The sequence below is a fragment of the Macrotis lagotis genome, chromosome 6 (genome assembly GCF_037893015.1).
Source record: "Macrotis lagotis isolate mMagLag1 chromosome 6, bilby.v1.9.chrom.fasta, whole genome shotgun sequence".
Classification (NCBI taxonomy): Eukaryota; Metazoa; Chordata; class Mammalia; order Peramelemorphia; family Peramelidae; genus Macrotis; species Macrotis lagotis.
Genome location: NC_133663.1, coordinates 68,295,430 through 68,322,311, shown reverse-complemented (window position 1 = coordinate 68,322,311; position 26,882 = coordinate 68,295,430). Strand labels below are relative to the sequence as shown.

Sequence of the window (26,882 nt, the reverse complement as noted above, 5' to 3'; positions counted from 1 at the left end):
TCCATACCAATTGGCTCATTGTTCATCTCTTCAGGATCACAGGGCCCTTTCATCATCTGCTCCACAAACAGGCGGTAGTTAAGGGTGCAGTTGCCATCATTCAGGAGGACCAGATCTTTCCTCTGTTCACTGTTCACGAGCACATTCCCAAAGTCTATCTCTTTTTCTTTTGCCTAGGGCCCAAACCCAACCCATACAGAGAATTCCTTTAGTAAACTTGGGGCAAGTTTCCAAGGGAAAGAAAAGCCTTTCTGAACAGAGAGATAGACAGCTCTCTCCCACCCTCATCATCTCCTTGGAGCAGGGTCTACCCAAAACAAGAACATAGCAGCCATGCCTAGGGCTATCTTGAACCTCCTACCTCAGAAAGCAAGATAGCACTGATGATGTGTGAGTAACCAGCCCTCAAAATTAAAATCTTACCTTGAAGGCAGGGTTATAAATAATAACTCCCACTTATCTACTATTTTAAGGTTTACAATGTATTAAATGTATCATTACAGGTAGGAGATAGGTAGGTGGTATAGGCTTGGAGTTAGGAAAACCTGAGTTCAAGACAAGCCTCAGGCATTCCCTAACTATGTGACTCTGGGCAAGTCACCTAACTTTTGTTTACCTCAGTCTTCTCATCTGTAATAGGGATGATAATAGCATCTTACTCCCAGGGTAGTTGTGATGATGAAATGAGATAATAATTGTAAAGCACTTTACAAGCTTTAAAGGGTTATAATATTAAAATTAATGAACAATTGATTCTATATAATTAATAATTATTCATAATAATTTAATAGCAGCTAGATATTATTACATCAACATAGGCATGATTTTACATATGGGAAAACTTGGGTTTGCTAAGACAAAGTGATTTGCCCAAGATCACTTAGCTTAGGAAGTATTAACAGTGAGAATTTAAGGGCTTTTCCCACCTTTCCCACCTACTTCTTTGGTTTTTCCACATCATCATCTTTAATATATGACTAGCTTGGGGAGCAGATGACCTGAAGTAAAGTGCCTCCCTCCTCATACTCCTTCCCCATAGACCTCAATGCAGACTAAGAGAATCAAGAGAGAGAAGGTGAAGCCAAGATGTCTGAGCTCTCCTAGATTTTCCTTCAAATAACTTAAAATAATGCCTAGCAGGTGGCTAGATGGGGCAGTGGATAGAGCAGCGGCCCTGGAGTCAAGAGTACCTGAGTTCAAATCCAGCCTCAGACAATAATTGCCTAGCTGTGTGGCCTTGGGCAAGTCACTTAACTCCATTGCCTTGCCAAAAAAATAATAATGAATCAAAATGAATCCTGGAGTGGGGAAAACCAACAAAACGATGGAGGAAAACTATTTTCCAGCTCAAGATAACTTGGAAGGTTTATAGGAAAGGTCTGTCTTATTGATGGGAGAGTGGAGCTTAGTCCCATGTAGGCAGCTTAGGCAAGCCAGCAGTAGGGTTTGCCCCAGCAAGACCCTGAACCCCAGCATGAGCCAATAACAAAACCATATCCTATTGCTCTGCACCCAGGCTTGAGTCAACAGCAGACCTTGCTGTAGCAAAGTCAGTGCAGACCTTGAGGGCAGCTCCATCTGTGATAGCAGTGACTTCCAGAGCTCTCAACCCCCAGATCATATGGGTGCCAGACAACTGATCAGAAGGAGATTACAGGGGACACTTTGCTGGTAGATGGTGCAAGACTCTTGCATTGTCCAAACAGGGATTCAGATCACAGATCTGGGATCCAGTCCCAGGATGAAAAGGAGAGCTAGCACACTTAAAGCATGTAGCCCCAGGGAAATAGGGATCCTGGTCACTAGTCCAGGATAGGAAAAAAGTCTTTGTGGTTGTTCACAGACCAATGCAGAGGCCAGGAGAGCAATTTCCACACCTCTCTTCCTTAGATCCTATCACCTTGGAAGCACTGAAAACTAATAGAGCCCTAGAATTAGCTCTAAAAGCAATTGCACCAAAACACTCTGAAGCTAGGGACAGTGCCCCCTCCGCCTCAGCAGCAGGGCCCAATTTGGATATAAAGTCAAAAGAAAAAAATAATCTGGAAAAATGAGCAAAAAAAAAGAATTTAGCCATAGAAAGTCACTATGGTGATAAGAAAGATCAAAACACAAACTTGTAAGAGGACAGTACAGTCAAAATGTTTACATGTGAAGCCTCAAAGGAAAATGTGAAATAGTGTTAGGCCAAAAAGAACTGGAAGAGTTCAAAAAAAATTTATAAAAAATTCAAAGAAAAAAGAGTAATGCAAGGAAATCATGAAAAAAAGAGTCAATAGCTTGGTAAAAGAAGCACAAAAATGGGGGGAAATGTAAAAAAAATCACTGAAGAAAACAACTCCTTAAAAAAGTAGAATTGGTCACATGGAAAAACAGATACAATGATCAATGAAGAAAATAATTCCTTAAAAATTAGGATTGAGCTAGTGGAAACTAATAACTCCATGAAAAAAATCAAGAAACAATTAAATCAAATTAAAAGTATGGAAAAAAATAGAAGATATTTCATTGGAAGGATAAATTACCTGGAAAAGAGATCATAGAGAAATAATTTAAGGACTATTGAACAACCTGAAAGCCATAGTCAAAGTAAAACTGTACTCATATCCTAAAACTAGAAGGATCCACCAACCATGTCCCAAAAAAGATATCAAAATGAAAACTCCCAGGAGTATTAGAGCCAAATTGCAAAACTCCTAGGTCAAGGAGAAAATACTTCAAGCAGTCAGAAATGAACAATTCAAACAGCCAAAATTAAGAGGGATTTAGCAACTTCTCTAGATTAAAGGCTTAGGGAGTTTATAATATGATATTCCAGAAGGCAAAGAAACTAGAATTACTCCTAGAATTATCTAACCTTCAAGGAAAAATATGATTATTTAATGAAATAGAGCACTTTTGAGCATTTCTGATAAAAACTAGAGCTGAACAGAAAATTAGATTTTCAAGGATTAGACTCAAAAGAATCATCAAAAGGAAAACAGGAAAGAGAAAACAAGGGATTCAATGAGGCCAAACTATTTGCATTCCTATATTGGATGGTAATACTTGTTACTTTTAAGAACTTTATCAGTTTTAGGGTAGTTAGAATGCATATACATAGACAAAGGATGAGGATGTGAATTGGTCCAAATGGGGTGATATCTAAGTAAACAAAATTAAGGGGTAAGAAAAAGGGATGCTCTGGGAGAAGGAAATAGAATAGGGGAAATAATTTCACCTTAAAAGACAGGAGAAAGAGCTATTACAGTGGAAGGGAAAAAGTAGGAGGCAACTTGAGAGAGGCAAAAGAGGAGGTATACTCTTTTGAGGTATACTCAAAAGGAAGAATACTCACAGTAATGAAGCCCCTAATGCCCTCCCCAATGACTCTTAGTACATAGTGGGTTGTTTCAGAAGGAGGAAGATCAGAAGAGGTTCCTGCATCCCATCCCCACAAGACTGCTCGGATCAGGTACTTGGTCTCCTTGCCAGGAGTGAAAGTCCATGTATGAATCTGAAATTACAGAGATGGCCACATGCAGATAGTTTCAGTCTTGGAGTCTTTCCCAATTGGCCCCAGAGATCTTTCCTGCCTATTGTCTAAAGCACTTCACACATTGGTAGCTAATTTTAAAAAAATGTAGTTATGTCCCATCTCCCCTTATTAGATTATAATCCTCATAAGAGCAGGGGAAATATTGGTCTTAATCCTCTATGCATCACCACAACTTAATACTATATAAACACTAGTAGATGATTGAGAAATGTTTGTTGTTATTGACTCTGGGGACTCAGATTCCCTGGCTGAAGACCCCTGTCATGATAAAATAAAGGGCAGAAGAGGGAACTCTAACTGGTCTTGCCTCCAGAGTCTCTCTACCTTTCTTCCCTCATCCGTCCTTAGCCAACTGAAATTCTTGTGCTCTGGTCCTGCTTGAGCTATCCTCCCTTCCTTCTACAGCTCATTCCCACTCCTCATCTCCAGCTCTCCAACCATATTCTAAAATAGAATAATGCGTAAAAGTGGCCTTCTAGACTGAAGTCAGTTTCCCCAACAGTCTCTCAAAAGCAAAGAGACTGACCAGGACTTACCATAACCTCGTTGGGCAAGATGATCCCTTTGATAGGCTGGACAGACACCACCTTACTGTTATGGTAGGCGTACTTCCATTTGAATGACAGAGGCAGGCGTGTGGTATTTTGGATGGTAAAAGGACTGGTGGAGGAGCCTCCCACACTAGTGGGTTTTAAATAGAGGATTTTGCTAGGCTCCAGCTGAAGCTGCAGTGGTTCTTCTCGACTCATCATTATGATTTCCTAGTAATACAGGAAAAATACAGGGTGGCTAGGGAGCTCCCCATTGCTGGTACTCTGTCTGTAGGTCCAGCAGTCCTATAGTAGGGAGTTGGTCTGGGGTTCCCCTGCCATCCCACTTCTTAGTTTCTGACTCAGTTCACAGCTGAGGGTTAATACTAACAAGTTGCAGGCCCCTTGAAAAAGATTAGGATATGGTCAATATGGGAATTGGTTTTACTTGACTATAAATATTTGTTATTCCCTCTTCCCCTTCTTCCCTGTATGTAAGAATAAATGCTTGTTAACTAAATAAAACATTAATTTTTATAAGTGCTAAAGGGCTATAATAAAAGTGTAAAGGCTCATAGATAGTGTGCTAATTCCCATATGAAAAGAATTGCATAACTGAGTTATTCTGCATCCTTTATTCAATTCCAGGATTCCAGTTATATGTGATGAAGAGAGTCTCCCATACCGTAAGTGCCCTTTCTTTTGTCTATTATGTAAATGTAGGGGTGGGGTGGGGTGAAGAAAGACTATAGACAGAATGTCTGTTTGCTTTGAGACATAAAGTGATTTCTGCATGTTGGTTATGTGGACACTGGTTACTTATAGAATGTATTTTTGGGCAAACTTAAGTTTGAGTTCTCATTCTGGGTCAAACTAATTGGGAACATCAGATAAGCCATTTCATCACTGTGGTTCTCTAGTTTCTTCATGAAATGAAACAACTGGACTAATGACCTCTAAGGCTCTCTAAGCTCCACCACATTATGCTTTATTCTACTTTGGAAATTGAGGACTGGCAGAACAGAAGTATACATGGATGGAGAAACAGGCCTGGTCAGGCAGCAGATTCCAGTCCCCCCATTCCTAGACCTTACCTTCATATACATGGGACAGAAGTTGAATTGCAGTGTAAACAAGTGCTGTTTCCAGGTGACTCCCTTGGGGCAGGTGGAAAGGAGGAAAATCTGGCAGGCTTCTGGAAGGATGAAACCCGCGGTGGGTCGGAATGTGACATCTGGGCTGCTATTTGGCATCAGGTTGAAGGTGAACATCAGAGATCCTCTATTGCAGAGTAACAAGGTACGGTAGCTCATGTTGTTGGAAGAGACAGCAGGGAAGAGCTGAGAGAACAGAAGAAGGAAAGTGGGGGTGTCTCGAGAACATTCTTTTTTTTAGGATTTTGTAAGGCAAACGGGGTTAAGTGGCTTGCCCAAGGCCACACAGCTAGGTAATTGTTAAGTGTCTGAGGTCAGATTTGAACTCAGATACTCCTGACTCCAGGGCTGGTACTCTATCCACTATGTCACCTAGCTGCCCATGAGAATGTTCTTAAAATATGTTATGATCCCTGCTCCCTGCATCAGGGATTGCCCCTTTCTCTCTTCCCTCCCTTGGGAGTGGGCACACCCTAGAGGTTGAAGGAAAATTCTGGCCCAGTACTGGTGGGAACCAGACCTACCAAGGGCTGCCCAGATTGCCTGGGGGCCTGCTTCTTTCGCAAATGTCTGATTCTCAGTACCTTTATATGAATGTACTCTACCATACACATATTTCAATTCTTTGAAGATCTGGAAGTCTACCAAATCAGGGATTCCACTTACAGGTATAGTTTATAACCTTCTTTAAATAGTGTTCATGAGTGACTGTGTTAAGAGCTAACATTTCTATAATACTTGAAGGTATATTTTTACATATATTATCTTATTGGATCTTCACAATAATCTTGGAAGACAGCTGCTGCTGCTATTATTCTCATTTACAGAGGTGAAAAGTGAAGCAGAGAGCGGTTAAATTGCCCAGTATCCCATGGCAATTAAGTACCTTACAGGAGATCTGAACTCCATCCTTCCTGACTCCATTACTACCTAGGAACATGGACTAGCTAGTCTCTTGGGCTTGTCTGAAGGTAACTATCCTGGTCCTCAGAAGGCAGAAGTCTATATTCAAATCCCTTCCAGCTTGGTAGGAGTTGCTAGGGATTGAACTTCATAGGCATAGCCAGGGTCACCTGGCAAGTTCATAATACACAATCATTGGACTCTGGATTGTGTGAAACATGGGACCAAGAAAAGGAGGGAAACAAGGTCTTGGAAACAGAAGCAGAAGGTGGGGCCCAGGGAAGTTATGGCAGAATGGTATCTCAGAAATGTGAACCAGGATTCAAGCTGTTTAGAGTTGAAGGAAAGAAGGAACCAAGTACCTAGATCATTGTTTTCCTGAAATAGATCTGAAATCCCTTGGATCTCCCAGGAAACCCAGGAGGAGTGACAGGGTCTCAGCCTGGGAACTTCTCACAAAGAATACAGCTCTAGAAGTTAAAAGCAGAGGTACTAGAGGAGGCTGGCAAGCTGAATTGTAGGAAATTCAGGAAAATCTAGGAAATTTTCAGAAAGGGGTTTGTGTTTCCATAAATTCATAATTCAGGCTAAAATCAGAGGCTTAGTCCCACCTTCTATGGCTTACTACTTACCTTAGGGACACGTAAGATATATTGAGGGAAACGAAACTCTCTGTCTACTTCATAAGTATGCCCCATGGCCTTCAGTCTAAGGCACCAAGATGGACAAATAGTACAGTCTTCCTCTATGTTATGATAGCTCCTTAGGACCTGCAAGACAAAGACCAGGCTCTAAGACAATCTAGCCACACTTTCCAGGTACTTCTCTGGTCCTCCTAGGGTTCCTGACTTAGTCCTCACAGATCTTACACAGAAATCTCAGGTGAAGATATGGAAAAGGACTTTCCTCTCTGCTAAAATGACCTCATTATTATAAATATCAAGAGTTTCAACGAGGTAGAGTGGTCAAAGGATAGACACAAGATATTTTTCTAAAAAAAGAATGTCCAACTATAAATTACCATTTGGAAACATGTTCCAAATCACTAATTGGAAGAAAGGTTCAAATTGAAACAAGTGTGGGGTTTCACTTCACACACTGAAAATTGACAAAGGTAACAAAAATTGGACACAATAATGTTAGAGGAATTTAGAAAGAGAGGCATAATTAATACAGGGTGGTGAAGCTGTGAATTGATCCAACCATTCTGTATATCAGCTTCGAAAACAAGTGACTAAATTGTCCATAGACTTTGATCCAGTGACCCAATTATTGGATGTTTCCATTGTCATCAACATCACTCAAATTAATTCAGTGTTTCAAAGTTTGCAAAGTACTTTTTTTACATGATCTAATTTGATCATATGACCTAAAGAAGTAAAAAGACAGGAAAAAATCCAATATCTACCAATATATTCAGAGCAGCACCTACAAAAGCAAGCACATGAAGAAAATGAAAACAAAATGCTTTTCAAATAAGTGGGGGGAAGGGATGGAAACCTCAAAACTAGGACATATGAATACAATGGGATAAAGTATGATGAATTCAGAAAAATATCTGGACAAAGATCTGGACAAAAGATGTATAAATTTCATCAGAAAGACCTCAATAGCTGGAACAATGATGGAATTGTTTCATTGTTCCATTGTCCCATTGTTCCATTGTTTAACCTCCCCAATCCTGCCCATGACAAACAAGCTAAACTGGAAAGAATCAACAGTCACAAGGGTAATAGGGAAAAATGCAATATTAACTAGCATTTGGGTTTTGCAAAGCTCTAGACATAGTCATCTGAACCTCACAAAAACCTGGGAGGTAGGTGTTACAAAGAGGAAAATGACACAGAGAGAGGTTAAATGACCTGCCCACGATCACTCAGTTGGTTAGTGTCTGAAAAAAAGATTTGAACTCTGGCCTTCAAGACTACAGATCAGCATACTATTTATTCTCTGACCGCCTATATAATCTTTGATAAAGAATCAAGAAATGGAAAGGAACATTGACTATTATATGCAGCTAGCATGAGAAAACTGGGGGTTAAAGAAACTGGTTGAAATTCACCTCTTAGGGGGGCAGCTAGATGGCTCAGTGGATAAAGCACCAGCCCTAGAGTCAAGAGGACCTGAATTCAAATATGGCTTCAGACACTTAATAATGACCTAGCTGTGTGACCTTGGGCAAGTCACTTACCTCCATTGCCTTAAATTAAAAATAATGTTTAAAAAGAAATTCACCTCTTCAAGAACTGAGGGATGTTCAAATGTCTGTCCATCAACAGCCACTGTATCATACTTTCCTTTTTCTTTTTTTTTTTGTAAGGCAAATGGAGGTAAGTGGCTTGCCCAAGGCCACACAGCTAGGTCATTATTAAGTGTCTGAGACAGAATTTGAACCCAGGTACTCCTGACTCCAAGGCTGGTGCTTTATCCACTACACCACCTAGCCGCCCCTTTCCTTTTTCTTTAACCAAAATTTATGTAGACTGAATTTTGTGTCAATCATAGAGAGACCAGGGTTAGCTTGTGAACCAAACATCTGCCTAAGTGTTAGCAATCTCTTTAATTGCAGACTTGAGAAAATGTAATTGTATGCCTAACTTTTCATTTGCTATAAACTCCATAAGGTATCTGGGGAGGGAATCACAGGAACCTGAGGAGTCATTGTATTGAGCTAATCCTTGAAACAAAGTATATCTAAGAGAGAGAGAGGCAGGTGAAATCTTCTCTACAGCAGCATCTGTATCCATTGGTGTAACATGAAGAAGTTCCTAAGGATGGTGAAGTCTTCCAGACAAACCTGTTTGCTGATAATACTGTACAGATAATTCTCCTCCACTCACTACTACTTTCCAGAGGAACATTGAATATATTGAAAATTTTTTTCAATGTATTGATCCATTTTGCTGAAATTTTTTCTTCCACTTTTTTCTTAAAATTTTTTTGCTATAAAGAATCATTCTCTAAGAATGGGGTAATGGAAACAGGGAAAATCTTGGCAATATAAAAGAAAAGATAAATTTTTAAAAAAAAACCTATTTTGTATTTAAAAAGTATTGACCTAGGGAGGTCATTGTCAGAAGTAAAGTCCCCACACAATCCAAGTTTTTTGGAACAACACTTTTTGTGATGTTGTTTGTAGAAGATCAGTAACTTCACAGGGTAACATCTTAACTTGTGGGTGAATTGGATTTAAGTGAGGCAGAGTTGCACAAAATCATCAGCCTCACTTTCTCTTCAGTCATTAAAATCCAGTGGCAAGACAAAAGTCAGAACAACTGAAGATGAGCTGGGATATGGTGGATGACCTTGACTTCATTGTCTGACCAAGCTCTAAGCTCTCCACAGCATCTGCTTCAGCCACCTTCATGGCCATTGGAACAAATTATTCTCATCTGCCCATTCTGCTAGGGGAGGTCTTCACATGATGGCAGTAGACAAGCCCCTAATTCACCAATGGGTTTCAGTCCTGTCAATTATCTTCAAGCTGGTTTAGCCAACTGCCAAGACAGTTGACTGGGGTGTGCCTGTTGTTCATACTACAGCTTCTTGGAGCCACAGGTGAGAGTTGAGTGCAAGGTGGACACAAAAAGTGGATGAGTAGCCCTCAGAAGGTACTGGCAAGCCCTCACAAGAGAAGTACTAGTCCTCCCTGAACAACCTTTACAACACCCCTAAACTATTATTCTGGTTAATAAATTAGTTTCTTATGATTTTGGGTATCTGACTCATTTTCCTAGAACCTTAACACTCCATTGGACAAATGGATAAAAGAAAGTTTATTAGCCTGCAGAGTTGAGGATCAGACATGAACTCTAAAGTGATCCCATCAATATGTACTGAGTCCCTGTTCTAAGAAATTTGCCATCTGTTCTCTCTCAAATTATAGTGACCACAATACAACTTGCTAAGGAATGAATAAATCCCCAGAGCATGGACCTATCCAAATCAAACACACACAAGGGGTTTGCAAGAAACTAGCACAAAGGTATAGGGAGGACAGAAGCTATAAGAGGCACAAAGAGAAAGAACTCCATGACCTTTAAAGAGAAATGGGTCATGGTAGCCACCCTTTGAACTATCCACATGCATCTTAGTATACAATGAGAACCCTAGTGTGCATTTCTGTCTTTTTTTTCTCTGTTCATCTTTCTCTTTCTCTGTTTTACATACACATACATATATGTGGTACATTGGGCAAACACACTCACCTTGTAGTAGGCAAAGGCTTCGAGTTCAGCAGCATAGACTTTGTTGGGGTACTGAGGCTGGAAATATAGGCGGGCAGCCATGGTCTTGAGTGGGGGGATGTCAATGACATTGGGCACCACCTGGAAGGGACTTTGGGGTTTATAAGTCCAGACGACTGTAACTTTGCCCCTGGTGTGATTGATCAGGCAGAGCGGGGAGGGGTTGGTTTCCTCAGAAATAGAGCACCTGTCGAAGTTTACTACAAGGGGTTCTATGCTGACCATTGGAGGGAAGATGGCTGTCTCACTGGTACCATCGAGGAAATATTCACTCAGGGGTGGAATTGATGGATATTTTATAGGGAATGGATCCTCAGAGTCCTGTGTAAACAAAGAGAAGGGGGGGGTCCAGTACATCCTTATAGTTTATTGGGAAGGACCTGGTCCCACTTAGACCTATCTCCTACCAAGTATTTAATCAGTGGAAGTATAATTAGCCCTGGTTCTGACACCTCCCTTTTTTTTGTCTTCTACCCCCAACTCCTCATAGCCTCCTCCTTCCTATAAGGTTCTCAAGAATTGTCCAGATGATGCTTTGATTTCAAATGACAAAAGGAATCAGTACATGTAAAATGGGTTAGAGATCTAATCTGCCACAGAAGACTGGCTACCTTACTGGATTGTGGGGTACCAGGAACAATGCTATGGTGGTATCATGGGGGTGGGAGTCAGGATTGGTACCTCATGGCGCAGCATGAGTGCTCCCTCCTCATCCCTTTTGAGCTTCTTCTCCCTTAGCATGGTACCCAATACATCTGGTGAAAACAGTGTCAACCCCCGGGCCGTGTGGGTACGATACCACTTCAGGTGCCGGGGTCTCAGGACAGCTGGTTTGGCATCATAAGAATGGCAGGTTCCAATGATATCCAAGAACAATGGTTCCTGCAACACCCCAAGTGTGACCATGAGAAGTGGGAAGAGGGTCCTGGTAACTATGAAGATTAAAAGAAATTCTAGGGGCAGATATTAGGGATTTAGAACAGGACTCAGAGACCATGAAGAAGAGGGGAAAGTAATTAAGGGCAAGGACAAGGGAAGGGGCTGAGAGTGGGGACAAAGAAAAAGTATAGGAACAGTTGTATGCTTTATGAAGAAACTAATGCTCTTTCATGACACCTTTGTCTATATTTTTTAAAACATTAAAACATTTCAGGGGCACCTGCATAGCCTGGAGGACAAAAGAGTCATAATGACCTGTGGGACCTGGGTCAAATTACTCTGGGCTCAGCCACTCTAATCTCACAATGTTATGAGGATAAAATCTAGTTAATATGAACATCTAGGGCAAGGGACAGGGTTATGGAAAGATGAAGGGACAGACCCACTTAACTGATTGGAACTTAGGAGACCCTTTAGTCCTTTTTTGCAAATTAAACTCTCTTTCCCAAGTCACAGTTCAGAAACTGAAGCAGGTCAGACTGCCCCAAATCACAAGACCTAAGACAACTGCCCCTTATCTTCTATACTAGAAGGCCAACTTTGCCAGTGGATATTTCAATTAGGAGCCCTCTACCTTACATTTAATGAGGTCATAGAATGGTCTTATTTATAGCTGGATCTTAGGCCATTTGGTAATTATCCTCTTCCTTTTACAGATGGGGAACCTGAGGTCTTGGAGGGGAAGCAACTTCCCAAAATTAGCTACTATCTGTGTCAATCAGTCAAGGGATTAAGTTGGAACTGAGGTCTTTTAGGCACATTGTGACCTTCTTGGGAAGGAGCAGTGGGGGAGAGGCAATGAAGGTGAAACAGGCACTCAATCCATCATAGTCAGCAGAGAAATTCAGGGACATGTTTAGAGTTAATAGTGCTCAGTGGGCTCATATTGCTTCACTCATCCTTGCCATACAAAGATGGTGGCAGCAGATGTTAATGTCCATAGGCTTGTGGAAAGGAAAGCAAGTCATTCAGTAGATCCCAGAAAATTAAGGGCAAAGCTGGGGGGGGAAAAGGATCTTATTTCCTTTGGGAACTCTGCTCGTCAGATGTGCTCTCTCTCATCTGTCCCAACATTTTCCTGTTCTCTCTTTAAGTACTAGAAAGAACTGTTGCCTTTACGATTCAATCCTGCTCCTTCCCTAGCCTTCACTATCAACCTATTCCCTCCATCCTACCTGGTGGTGGATCAGACATGCCACTCTTCTATAGCAGATGATAGGATGGGTGGGCTGGAAGGTGATGATCAGCATTTTCTGCTCTCTACCATCCAGGAACCCACTTTGAGGCTCCAGGGAAAAGACACTCTCACGGTTATCAATCTCAAACATGAAATAAGCTGGGCAATCAGAATCATTTTGGATCATCAGAGATTTCGTGGAGGACTCGCCCAAGTTGATCCAGTTGAAATCAACACAGTAATGCTTAAAGGATAAAGCAGGGCCTAGGCACATAGGAAAAATGACTGTTGATTTGGGTAAGCTCACTTCCACCCACCCTTGACTGCACTTCTCTCAGTGGATATAGTCTCAAGGTACTGACTTGGAAAGAGTGATGGGAAATAAAAGAGGGCTTAATAGGAAACCATCCATAGGGGCTTCCCCTTTATAAAAGATGAATTTCTGTACCAATCTGTAATGATACAGAAGGAAATGGACTTTAATGGAGGAGGAGAGATGAAGATTAGACATTAGGAAAAATCTATGAAATGTCAAGGATGTAAGACAGAACAGCATCTAACCAAAAGATGAAATGAAGTCTTCTTCCCTATTTTCTATTCTAAGAATAGGAAAACCCTGGGTCAGTCTGGCCAGAGGGAAGTGAATGGTCCCATTTGAAGACAAAAGGATAATCAGACAGTTTCCAGAAAGCCTCCTTAGTCTTGTATTCTCTGACAAGGCTCTGATATCACAACATTGGTATCCTGTTTATTCTCCTCACCCTCCACAAGAGTTGGGAACCCTTCAAAACAACTCTCTCCCCAACTCCAGCTGCAGCTGAATAAATGTTATTTTTATGTTAGGCCACAAGGGGGCTTCAAATTATCTACTTGAAATTTATGGAGAAAGTCACTCATGAGGGTGAATCATGAGGGGCAATGGGAGTTAGGGATTGAGGTACCTATGCATAAACCAGTTATTTTGATGGAGACTGAAGAGGTGTTCCCAGGTAGTAAAATTGTAAGGTAGTCAATGCTCTGAAGGCCCACATTCTGGGGCTGGAATAACAGAGGTAGCCACATCTTCTCCCCAGGGGACACCATTCCTCGTATGACTGGGCAGCTGAACACTCGGTCATCTTCATACAGGTTCCTGTTGGTCTCAATCTGGAATGGGGCATTCATCTACAGAGGCCAGAATTGGACAAGTAGGTCAGTATCAACCTAGGAGGTGGCCACATTCCATCTACAATTGCCAAACATTCACTCACATTCTATGAGGCCAAAGAGCTAATCTGAGAAATATTTCAGAGTAAGTGGGGTTGGAGCTAAGAAATTAGATACTCTGGGATTTGGAAAGATGGGGAGAAAAGAAGGGAGGGAATAACAGTAATTATAGTAACTGATGTCTAGAGATCTCTTTAAGTATTTCAGAGAATGCTCCATAAATGATCATATTAGAGGGAAGGAATTTTGAGGGAAGAACATAGGCTTGTATGAAGTCTGGTCCTCTGTGGATCAGAATTCACCAGGGGGAGGGGGTGAAGGAGGCATTGGTTAATACAGACAGACCCTTGTTCCCCATTCCCTGGACTATACCACAGTTGGGTTAAAGAGCTGGATGCATTTCTTCATAGTGTAGCCCACTGGGGAAGGACCAAAGTTCACCACCTTCTGGAAGGATTCCTGATCAATCTCCTCAGCCCCTTCTTTGTTTACATATACCAGTAGCTGGGGACATTTTGCTGGGGGGAGAAAGGAAAGGAAATGGTGGCAGAACTTTGGAAGAAGCAACTTGAGCCCTATCCTGGGGAGAGCCTAAATATTCAACCTTCTGGATGCATGAGAAACCTGAAAGGCAACTCTTTCAAGGCTATTTATCTGATTTTATGATAGAAAGGTTATGAGGAAATGGAGTCTTGGAGAGGCTGGTCTAGCCAGCTTAACCCAAGACTGAGAGAGAAGAGGAAAATAGAGAAAATTTTATGTGGATTAGTTGGGGAGTAGGGGAGGAGAATGTCAGTAATTAGAATCAAATCACTGAGTTCAGGTTTGGGTCCAAGGAGGCTTGGTACATCTCCATTTGAAGCAGCATGCTAAAATGGAAGGAGACCCAGAGTCATAATCTGGGTCTTCCACTTACTGACTGAGTAAATGGCTGATAGGGAAAGTCAATCCCTATCTAGGCCTCGGGTTTCTCATTTGTAAAATGAGTGTGTTGGACTAGATATCCCTTCAATTTTTAAGATTCTAAGTGTCTATGAGCCCCATCCCTAGAGGTCTAGGTAATAGGAAGGACAAAAAAGATGGAGGTCTTACCCACAGCTTGGAGTTGGATGGTACTTTTCTGTTCACCTGTGTTTCCATACCAACAGGTGGCCTGGACATCATAGATGAGGGCAACAAGAGGCTGGAATACTACCTTCATCTGGCAAAGTGAGCCTGGCTCCAATAGCCCCGTGGTGGGGATTCCATGAAATGGGTTGGGGAAATCCCATGTGAAGAAGGTAGGTAGGTCCCTATGAGGGGAATGTCAGAACTAGGAGAGCTCCTTCTTGCTTCTCACTTTTCCTGTAGTCTCAGTCCCAGTTCTCCTTTCCCTGGATTTGCTAGGCGGTATGATGAAGAACCCTTCCTTCACAGAATCTTCCAGAAAGTCACTCCCCTGGATCAAAAGGGGGGACTCCCAGAACCTCTCTGACTTTGCTATTTTCTAGTTTCTGAGGGTAAAAGATTTCTTGGAATCTTGAAAAGTTTTCCCCAACCTTGGAAAGTATGGTAATTGTCATACTCAACCTGCCCCTGGCTGAAAGAGCTGGAGGGTCAAGCATGGGAAACCTAGGAATGGATAGGCAGGTATATACAACAATGAACTTACCCCACATTGCATAGATTAAACCGGGCCTCTGTAATATCAGACACAGCACACAGAGGGAACTGCAGGGATGGGGGAAAGTACAACTGATGACTAGGCAGGATGGCCTTGAGCTCCACCGAAAACTCGCCTTCTGCCATTACAAACCATAGGTGATCCACATACTCCTTCTGTGGTAAGAAAGGCCATGAAGTAGATGAGTGAGACTTGAAGGGGGGGTTGGCATGGAGAAGAGGGCAGGGAGGCAGTCATGGTTTTCACTCTGAAGTCTCAGGATAGAAACTCCCAGGTGACATGTTGCCCCACTGCTTGGTCAAGATAACTAAGGGACCAGAGATGGACAGGACAAGGAAAGGCAGGTCCTAGCAGATTTGGGGAGAAGAAGGTATAGTCGCTAGTGCCCAGCAAGTGCATCCATGGCTTAGAATAATATAGGAGATTTCCCTTTGGTAAAGGAGGAGGAATTTGGGGTCTTTCTAGAGTAGGAGTAGAGAATCATTTTTCTGACATTTTTCTAGATATTTAAAACATAAAGCATATGAATGCAGGCCATATTTAGTCAAACATTTAATTAATCCACCCATAAAAAACTACTAGATTTATTGAATTTCAAGACCTGCCTGCAGTTGCCTTGGCAAAGCCAGCCTAATATGGCCCAAGGGCAAGAGGTTCCTGGCCCCTTCTCTATAGGGATCCAGGAAATTCTGATGGCCAGAATGTTTCTGGAGTATTACTCCTCGAATCCCCTATTGCCTCTATTCCATGTATTCTGAAGGAAACCTTTCCTGCTTCCTCCCCAGGCAATAGCAGATTCCAGGTTGAGAAACTAATTTCCAGGACTCCTCAAGTAGAGGATTCTACCATAAAAAGAGTTGAGAGAAAGTCATCTTTCTAGCAAGTCAATTTTAGGACTACTGCTGTGGAGTCCCTCCCACCTTCAACATGCCCTTGGACTAACCCATACCTCTTTCAAGGGTCGGAAGGTTACAGGTAGAGTAAAGGACATCCCAGGGCTCAAGAAGATGGGTTGTGGGTACACTGTGAAGAAGAACTTAGTGCTGGGAAATCTGTGGATTGGAGCCAGGGAAGATAAACTTCAGAAGCAAACTCAATGAGCCAGTAGTGTTTGAAGGACTGAGCATCTGAAAAACTAGAAAGATTTGGCAACCTGAGGAGGGTTAGGTGATAAGAAGAGGTCATGGCTAATGGTTCCCTATATGAGGACATAAAAAACATAACATTTTTTGAGGTAATAAGGGTTAAGTGATTTACCCAGGGTTATATAGCTAGCAAGTGTCTGAGACTGGATTTGAACTCAGGTCTTCCTGATTATAGGGCCTGGTGCTCTATCCATTGTAGCACTTAGCTGCCCCAAATGTAGTATATTAGCACACACACACACACACACACACACACACACACACACACACACACACCCTTCTGGACTACACGGTCTCCTTCATGTAATTCTTTGACTTTGTCTCAATGCTGCCATCTTCAGAGGACAGAGCTCTGACCTAGTGACTATAAATGGAATGGTATCCAGGGAGATACTGGTGCTATAAGGATTATCATGATGCCTCTGGGCACAGTCCTTAATTTCAGGAAACTCTCCTTTGGTGGAAAATAAAAGAGGGAATAATTGTGACAGGGGGGAAAAGACCTAAAGATAGTCTCCATATGGGATATGTGACATGGATGTCTCAGGAGCGGTTAGGGCCTGGATGAACAGATTTTTAGGGAAAGGATTTGGGGGAGGGGAGCACTTCCCTAGTATACCTGTATTTCAGCTTCTGGGCTTTCATGTTTAAATTTTTCAAAGTCAGGTTCTTAGTGAACTCTTTGCCCAGCTCCCAGTTCTTCCAAATCAGTGACTCAACTACCTGGATGCCCCAGCAAACCATCTTCTTCACTTTGCCCTGCTTCCGCATGCATTGTTGGGTCCCTAGACCTTCTTCTGGCTGTCTCAGTGGAAAGACACAAGGAGGAAAAGTAAAGGATCAGCAACAGTTCAACAACTCCACTCTCCCCACTGGAACCCTCTCCAATCTATCATCTGCAAACAAATCTAGGCTCTTACCATGAGGCCTGCCCATTTCAGGTAAAACCACCTGACTCACTCCTTCTTTATTTCTCTTCCCATTAATTCTCTTCCATTTCTGGGTAATTTTCACCAAATATTTATTCTGTAATTATTGACTCTCTGCCTCATTTTTTTCTCACCTAGCTTTAATCACTGAATGGGCATTGCCTCAGTCAAACTGAGACCTTAGCTTAAAAAGCCAAGGTCCCCCACTGTATCCCATCCTGATCCACTTGATCCATATCTGGCCACTGGATCCAGATGAGCCTAGAGGTGGGAATGAGGCTATTGATTTTGAATAGCCATCCCCTCACTTAAATCCAATTCACTTGCTTGTAATTGTGAATCACTCCCTGATGTCACGGTCCTCTTTGAGAATGAAAGACAAAACAACACTTTCTCTTTGCCCAGTAAAGCAGCACAAGATCAGATCTCCACTCCAGCTCTCTCTCTTGAGTGACCATTTAAGACCCATCTTCCTGAAAATGAGAGACTAGGCTTAGAAACCCAGGATGTCTGGGTTCTATTCTTAGTACTGCCCTAAGCTTTGTTATATGATATACACCATACCTCAGTTTTTCATCTGTAACAAGCAACTTAAAAGATATCAATATCTTCTATGAGATTATGAAAAACTCCACAGGGGCAGCTAGGTGGCACAGTGGATAGAGCATCAGCCCTGGAGTCAAGAGTACCTGAGTTCAAATCTGGCCTCAGACACTTAATAGTTACCTAGTTGTGTGGCCTTGGGCAAGCCACTTAACCCCATTGCCTTGCAAAAAAAACCCAACAACTCCACAGAAGCTTCATAGAAGCTCTCCAAAGTATGGTGAGCATCCCAGAGAATAAAGGAAAACCAAACCTGGAACTTCCCCCTGTCGTCATTTCTATTCTTATCATTAGCTACATTCTTCCTATGAGGATGACAATATTACATAAGATTAGTAGAGTCAGCCTGGCATAACTGGGTCCAAGTCTCACTTCTGAACCATATGGGCTGTGTGGCCCTGGACAAGTCACTTTAGTATTCAATACCCTGGCAATTCTTTAAGATAAACTGCAGAGGAGATAACTATATTGGTAGAGGTCATTTCCTCACTCAGGAAGTCCCACACAACTAAAACCATTATATACTGCCACAATGGGAGTGGAATACAGTATACCTACAATATTCATATTTACAGACATGAACATAATATTTTTCATCCAAGTTGCCAATGTGTGAAAAGGATTCATTTGGAAGAAAAAGAATAACTCAAAATGTGTCTCTGACATAATGACAAAAGCATAACCAGTATTGGAATAAATGGGGGTTTTCCTCAGTGTTGACATGGAGAAAGTCCAGTGAATGACAGCTAACATTGTCTCCTCACTTTGTGGACCTCTATTGTACTTGAAAAGCACTATACAGCTCAAGTGAACAGACATACCAGGGGAAGAACCAGACCAGCTCTTGTCCCAACTGGGATTAGATGTAAAAGGTTGAACTACCCCCTTTCCCTATACAACTTCACTGAAGATTGGAGTACTCCCTCTTCAACTTGCCTACACTTCTACCTTGCCCCAGGAGACAAAACTCCTATTTTTAATTCTAACAACGATATCTAAGTCACAAATGCACAACACAGGAGTGACCCCTATGCCACTCTCCCACTGTATACAATCCATCCACAATAGCATGCCTAGCACTGTGCTAGCCAAGAGGAGAGCTGGCCACTGCCAGATCCTGGCTCTTTCACTCAGCCTGCTAAGGTTGGCCTTTCCTCACCTGGACACTAAAGCTAGTGTTGGTCCAAGCACAAATGCTTGAAGAGCTGCCAGTTGGACTAGGCTTGCTGGTGACACTGAAGGTAGGGCTGGAGATATTGATACAATCCAAGCTGTCACTGGGTTTCTGCAAAGATTCGGGGCTCAAGGCCCAACTCTTCACCTGAGTGAGCATTGGGAACCTGAAAAAAAATAACTCATGTTAAGTGAGATTTTATTTTCTGTTTGATCATTAATGTAAAGAGATTCATGACTGGGAAAGGGAATGGCAAACATGGAAGGAAACTAATGGAGAAATAACAATGTGTGTTAAAATGAGTTAAAATGAGGAAAATCAATTAAAAATGAGGAAACAGAAGAAGAATTAAGGAAAATCTGACCTATAATTGAAATACTGATAGAAGATCAGACAATGGTATCATTATATCATGGAATCTTAGAAACATAGAATTTTTAAGTAGATGAGAAACTTTGAGACCACTGCAACTGCTTTGTTTCTATGGGGCAAACAAAACCAAAGAATAAGGCTTTAAGCCCAAGCAAGGCTCAGAGGTAAGTGAGCTTCTTCAGTCTTGTCACCCTACTGTGTTCTTTGTCCATCATTTAGTACTTGGGTTTCATTATAACTTGAATTATCTTTGATTTATGTTCTCTAATTGTTGTCTGTATTGTTCCCTATGATCCACCTTGCAGCAAGGTGACGCAGTGGATAGTGCACAGGTCTTGGAGTCAGGAGGGCAGGAGTTTGAATTCACCCTCGAGTGAATTGACACTTACTAGCTGTGTGACTTTGGGCAAGTCATTTAACCCTGACTGCTTCACATCCAGGGCCATCTCCTGTTGTCTTGATCCATATCTGGCCACTGGACCCAGATGGCTCTGGAGCAGAAAGTGAGGCTGGTGACTCAGTACAGCCCCTACTCACTCAAATCCAATATATGTTCTTACCATGGCATCACTTTCCCTGTGATCCAGTATTAGTTTAGCTAGCACAGGGTCTGCATTTTCTTTTTTTTTTGTTCTTTTCAAAGGTCTTAGGACAAATTCTGTGCAATCAGTCAATACTCTGCTTAATAAATTTCTAGCAATCTTCCCCAAACTAACTTGGTCACAGAATATTTAAGGTCTTAAAAGTGCTCTGGGACCCCTCATGATACAGAAATCTATCAGAATAAGGGGCAGAGATCTGGGGAAGTTTTAGAGTGAAGTAGAGGAAGCTATGTTTGTTCTGAAAAAAAATTCCTGGACAAAATAAGCATTTTTATACCCACATAATTTAATGTTTAATATTTAGAGAAGAAAATATTATCAACATTAACATTTTCTCACAGAACCCTTGGTCATATCAAATACCAGGATTCTATGGAATAGTTTGGGAAATACTGAGTTCATCAAACTTCAGATTTTCTAAAGTCTATTTTAGAATTTCATTTCCTTGGAGGAGACAAGAGAATTCAGGGGTAGTTTTTTACTCTGCATGAAATAAATTGCCATACACAGTGGCATCTCTAATTAATTGAGCTCAGAATTCGATCTCTTATAATGATATAAGGGATGACTTTTAGGCTTCCCTGGTATCCACCTCAAAAGTTTAAAGTTTTATATACTTCAAATATTCCTAATTCCTTTTGGGAATTTATGGGACTCTTATTCATAAATCTTTTTGGAATTACTTACATTTTTAGCTGCCCCCCATTTAGAGTAAAGAATTATATAAATTTATTAACCACTATACACTTTTTTGTTTGCCCTCTGAATTATCTCTTTCAGTCTTTGTTGTGTGTTCCCCCCTCCAGTTGTAGTGCTTAAATATTTAGTTTACAGGTCTAACTTACTCTTTTTTTTAGGTTTTTTTTTTTTTGCAAGGGGTTAAGTGGCTTGCCCAAGGCCACACAGCTAGGTAATTATTAAGTGTCTGAGACCAGATTTGAACCCAGGTACTCCTGACTCCAGGGCCAGTACTTTATCCACTATGCCACCTAGCCGCCCCTCTAACTTACTCTTTAAGATTTTAGATTGCTATGTACTCTCAGCCATCTTCTTTCCAGGCTAAAGAATTCTAGTTTCCTAGAGTCTGTATTCAGCAGTTCCTTCTTTCTGCTGATCAAATTTACTTGCCTTGCTTCTTTTCCTCCCTAAGTATTGAATATCTATACAAATATACTTATATATTTTTTGAATCTCTCCAGAGACCTTGAATAGGAATAAAGAGGAAGCGTGGGTACATTTCAGTCTAATTACTGAACAGAATATAAGTGCTTTTCCAGAGATAAGGGGAGGAAAAGGAGAAGGAATGATATTCCAAGAGGATGTAATAGAAGTTTGGGAATATGCCGACTATATTGAAGGGAACTATCTTAGAATGAGGGGAAAATATTCAGAAAGACTGTAATAAATACAAATCAATAAGGTGTGACCCTGGATTCAAACCCACTCCCACTTTTTTCCTTTTTACTCACTCAAAGGGTCTGTACTGTCATTCATTCCCTTGACCCCCCCCCCACCTTGGGGGATTTGTATGGTTAGGAACTGATGACCTCTGCTTGGTACTCCTAAGGTCATTTTGAGTTATATCCCTCTGACAGAGCTCTTTGAAATGCCAGAAGGGTTCAAGGTTGGGGGGGAGGGAGGGAGATAAAAGTACTATCAGGGAATGAGTAGAGCAATTGAGAGGAATCTTGGTTATACTGGGTCTTCTAGTTCAGGGCTTGTATTCTGCCCAATCTACTGGATTTGGTCAAAGTCAAGACCTCTTGACTTGACCATCTAAGATGGCAGAGTGGAAAAACTACTTCTCTAAGAGTGTAATGATTTGAATTCTTGCTCTTCTGCCACATGCTAGCCACTGTAACCCTGGACAAATCATTTTATCATTTCTGGGTTGAAATTTCCTCATCTGGAAAAAAAATAGAAACAAGAATACAGCACTAAGATGCTAGAAGGATTCAAGAAATCTAGTATCAGAATTCAAAGCACAGGGTTCTTAACATTTTTGCATCATGGACCCCTTCTCAGAATGTTTTGAAATGCATAAAATGAAATATATAATATTGCAAACTAATATAGAGGAGTAGCTAGGTGGTACACAGGCCCTGGAGTCAGGAGGACCTGAGTTCAAATCCCACCTCAAACACTTAATAATTACCTAGCTGGTGATCTTGGGCAAGTCACTTAACCCCAATGCCTTGCAAAATCTAAAACCAAAACAAACAAAATACAAACACAAACTAATATAGAAAACTATATTGAAATAATTATCTAAATATTTTTAAAATTTCAGCCATCCCAGGTTAAGAACCCTAGAGGTATATAAAATCTTCCAAATCAGTTAGTCAGTTGATTTATTTTGCAGAAAAGAAATATACACATAAATATGCACATACACATATATACATTTAGCTTTAGATTTTCTATCTCTATATTTATCTATGTATCTATATCTCTATATTTATCTTTATATATCTAACTATATAGCTATGTAATTCTATCTCTATCTATAATTATATATATATATATAATGTATATTCCTATCTCTATCCATACCTGGTTATCTATTTCTATTTGCTTGTCTCTCTATAGCTATTAGTTCCATCTCTATCTCTATCTCTATTTATTCATTCATTTATTCATTTATTTATCATTTATTTATTCATTCATTCATTCATTCATTTATTTGCTTACTTACTTATTTACTTATTTATTTAGGTGTCTCTATCTCTATTTCCTATTCCACCCCGAGTGGTCGTTCTCTCTCGTCCCCAGGGGAAACTTGGGTCAGTAGGAGGGTTGTGCAAAGAGGCAGTGCCGCGCTGGAAGAGTCGGGGAAGCCCGGGGTACCTGGTCTGGCTCCTTCACCCCACAGCCCCTGCACCCTCACATCTCGCCGGCCTGAGGCAGGCTCTTGATCTGGAGAAAGTCGCAGCAGGACTCGAACCCCCGGGGTCAGATACCTACCTCTTCTGAGGTTCCCCTAGATTCCCTGGGGCAGGAGCTGGCGAAATCACCATAGATACAAATACACTCTGAAGTAGCGTCTTCTGGTAGCCACTAGCAACGACGGCGACTCGCTAGGGCCATGCTTTGTCTAAAGAAAGTTAAAACTCTAAGGAACCTGGAAGAGATTGGCTTCCCTTCTGTTCTCCTGGAGGATCACAGGACTCAGAGCAGGAAGTAACCAAAAAACAACAGCAGCAGCAGCAACAACCAAAATAACATTTATTTATATAAGACTCTGAGCTTTTAGAAATATTGTCTCCTTAGGGTTCAATTACAACAACTTTCTCATTTCAAAGATAATACTGAGGTTCAAAAACTGAATCATTTCCAGAGTTGGTCCTCATTCATTAATTCATTTATTAATTCAACAAACATTTATTAAATGCCTGTTGTTTGCCAGACATGGGCTATGTACTGGGCATATACAGACAAAAACTAAGCTTTCTCTGCCTTCAAGGAATTTATTTTCTATTGGATGAAAAACATTATCTATATAGATGAGTAAATACAACATATAGGAAAGGAACTAAACTTGTGATTTCATCGGTATAAGGAAGTCCCAGATGAGGAAACTCCATAAATACAACTCCATAACTTCTTAAAATAGTCTCAGACTATAGATAGATGTGAACCACATAAATGAAAACTCTTTGGTTTGAGGAGTGTTCTCAGTCATTTTTAAGAGTGTAAAGAGGGGGAGGCTAGGTGGAGCAGTAGATAAAGCACTGGACCTGGAGTCAGGAGTACTTGGGTTCAAATCCAGTCTCAAACACTTAATAATTTCCTAGCTGTGTGGCCTTGGGCAAGCCACTTAACCCCATTTGCCTTGCAAAAACCTAAAAAAAAAAAAGAGAGTAAAGAGGTCCTTGATCAAAAAGTTTGAAAATTTGCTACCATAGAATCCTTTTCCATGAATTTATCTTAGAGAAGATTTATGGGATGGGAGGGAAAGATCATTACAAGAATTTGAAAGACTGACAAATAGAAGAGAGAGATTAGATATGTTCTGCTTGGTCTTAAGACTGAGAATTTAGAACAATATATGGAAATTTTAGTGAGGTAGATTTAGAGTTAATTTAAGAAAAACTTCCTAATTCAAATTTGGACTGGTAACATCTAGAGAAAATGCATGCACCCTCCTTAAATATCTTCATTTGAAAGCTGGTTGAGCCTTTGTCCTATATGTTATGGACAGTATTCCTTAGGCTCCTTAGGCAATGATTCAAAGAAATGGCTCCCAAGATCTCTTCCACCACAAAGATCCAGTAATTCTATTTATCTACAGTAATAATGTTTGTTCGTCATTTTTTAATATTTTTTTATTAAAGATATTATTTGAGTTTTACAATTTTCCCCCAATCTTGCTTCCCTCTCCCCACCCCACCCCACAGATAGCACTCCGTCAGTCTTTACTTTGTTTCCATGTTGTACTTTGATCCAAATTGGGTGTGATGAGAGAGAAATCATATCCTTAAAGAGAACAGAATTCTCAGAGGTAACCAGATCAGACAATAAGACATCTGGGTTTTTTTCCCAAATTAAAGGGAATAGTCCTTGTTCTTCATTTTTTGAAGAAGACCACAACATCAGGCAAGTGATGCCATGTGAAAAGCATGTGAATGGGATTGTGTGAGTTGTGTGAGTGGATGCTGTACTAAATTACCAGCCTCAGCCTCACTTTCTCATCCAGAGTCATTTGGGTCCAGTGGCCAAATATGAATCAGCATGACTGGAGTTGGTCCTGGATGTGAGGCAATCAGGGTTAAGTGACTTGCTCAAGGTCACACATAGCTTGTAAGAGTCAAGTGTCTGAGGCCAGATTCAAACTCCTGCCCTCCTGACTCCAAGGCCAGTGATTTTTTCCACTGCACCACCTAGCTGCCCCATCCTCAAGAAGGCACCTGACTCCAGGTCCAAGGGGTCCGAGTTAGAGTCCTGGCCAGTCCAGCCACAGAGAATGCTTCTTTAATCTAAAATAGTCAACAGTCAATTAACATATCAGACACTGTGCTAAACTTTGGAAACATCCCAAGAAAAGTAAGAGACAGTTCTACATCTCAAGAAGTTCATAGTTCAATGGGAGCAATTACTTGCAAACAATTACCACAGGATAAATTGGAGATAATCAATAGAAGGAAGTCACTACAACTAAGGGAGACCTGGGAAAAACTTCTTGCAAAAAAGGTGGGATTTTTACCTGGGACTTCAAGGAATCAGGGTAGTCAGGGGGTGAAGATGAGAAAGAAGAGAACTGCAGGAGACAGTTAATGAAAATGAAGTCCAAAGGCAGAGTGTCTTCTGGAAAGAACATGAAGGAGTTCACTGGATCAGAGTACATGTAAGGTGTAAGAAGATTGAAAAGAGACAGCAGGCTATGAGTGACTTTGATTGCCAAATAGGAGATTCCATAATTGATCCTGGAGGTGATAGGAAGCTATTGGAGTTTATTGAGTAGTAGGTGCTTTGTGTCATGGTTAATCTTGCACTTAGGAAGATCACTTTTGTAGTTGAGTGGAGAATGGACTGGAATGGAGAGAAATTTGGAGTAGGCAGATACCTAGTTATATTCAATGGTCCAGTTGTGAAGTGATAGGGGCATATGCCAGGATAGTTATGGTATCAGAGTAGCGAAGGGAGGATTTATGAGATGTCATGGAGAGACAATAAGCAGACCTACCCAGTAGATAGGATATGGGGGAATAAGAGAGTAAGGAGTCAAGAGTGATATATAAGTTGTTAGGCTAGGTGACTGGGAGGATGGTGATACCATCAGCAAGAATAGAGAATTTAGGAAGAGGGAAGTTCTATTCATAAAATAATTTATGATGTCTTTGAGATATTGTTCAAGGGGGTGGCTAGGTGGTGCAGTGGATAGAGCACCGGCCCTGGGGTCAGGAGTATCTGAGTTCAAATCTGGCCTCAGACACTTAATAATTACCTAACTGTGTGACCTTGGAGAAGCCACTTAACCACACTGCCTTGCAAAAAACTGAATGAGATATTGTTCAAGGTCTCTTATAAGGCAATCAGAGACTTGAGACCAGAAAACAGCTGAAAAGTTAGGACTGGATAAGTTGATTTGAGAATTATTATCATCAAGGTGACCATTGACTCTATGGGAGCTGATGAAAGAGGAGAAGTGGTCCCAGGAGAGAGTCCTAGAAGAAGACCTAGTAAAGAGGAAAATAAGAATGGGGTAGTGTCAGGAAAACTTGAGGAGAATATTGAGGAGAAGAGAGTGACAAAGGTTGCAGAGAGAGATAAAGAAGGATGGAGATTGAGAAAGGTCATTAGATCTGGCATTAGAGAGACATTAGTAATTTTTGTTAAAGCTTTTTTGAATAAATGATGAGGTCAGAAGTCAGATTCACAGAGTTAAAAGGAGAATGGGAGAAAAAATAAACACTATAATAGATGGCCTTCTCAAGGAGTTTTGCCATGAAAAGGAGGAAAGGCATGAAGTGATTGCTTGTGGGATAAAGGGATCAAATGATTTTTTTAGGGTAGGAGAGACATGGGCATGTTAGTAGTAAATAGGGAATCAGTCAATAAACAAGAAGAAATTCATTAGAGAGTAGTAATTATAGAGGCAATTTACTGGGGGAGACAGAACATGCTCATAGGAGTTTTGCCTTGGCAAAGACTTGGGTTACCTCCTTATGAGAGAGTTGCAGTGATGGAGATGTGGTAAAAG

At 41.1% G+C, this 26,882-nt stretch overlaps 1 protein-coding gene across 8 annotated transcripts in view; it reads right to left on the bottom strand.

Moving 5' to 3' along the window:
* The window catches only part of CFAP65 (cilia and flagella associated protein 65), a 55,890-nt gene extending 32,660 nt beyond the window's left edge, over positions 1–23,230 (bottom strand). For 6 of the 8 annotated variants that reach the window (XR_012469395.1, XR_012469397.1, XR_012469396.1 and 3 more), the window contains exons 1-16: positions 23,147–23,230; positions 19,194–19,374; positions 17,122–17,303; positions 16,307–16,409; positions 15,346–15,512; positions 14,787–14,986; positions 14,067–14,212; positions 13,430–13,652; positions 12,487–12,752; positions 11,054–11,254; positions 10,334–10,693; positions 6,758–6,895; positions 5,163–5,408; positions 4,075–4,299; positions 3,338–3,496; positions 8–173 (exon numbers count right to left, since the gene is read on the bottom strand). Coding sequence is in view for 5 of the 8 variants with exons in the window: in XM_074191335.1 (XP_074047436.1) it covers positions 8–173; positions 3,338–3,496; positions 4,075–4,299; positions 5,163–5,408; positions 6,758–6,895; positions 10,334–10,693; positions 11,054–11,254; positions 12,487–12,752; positions 13,430–13,652; positions 14,067–14,212; positions 14,787–14,986; positions 15,346–15,512; positions 16,307–16,409; positions 17,122–17,303; positions 19,194–19,374; positions 23,147–23,199 (3,016 nt within the window). In the remaining 3 variants the exon portion in view is untranslated. The other 2 variants (XM_074191336.1, XM_074191337.1) reach the window with 2 other exon arrangements.
* Between the last annotated feature and the right edge of the window lie 3,652 nt (positions 23,231–26,882).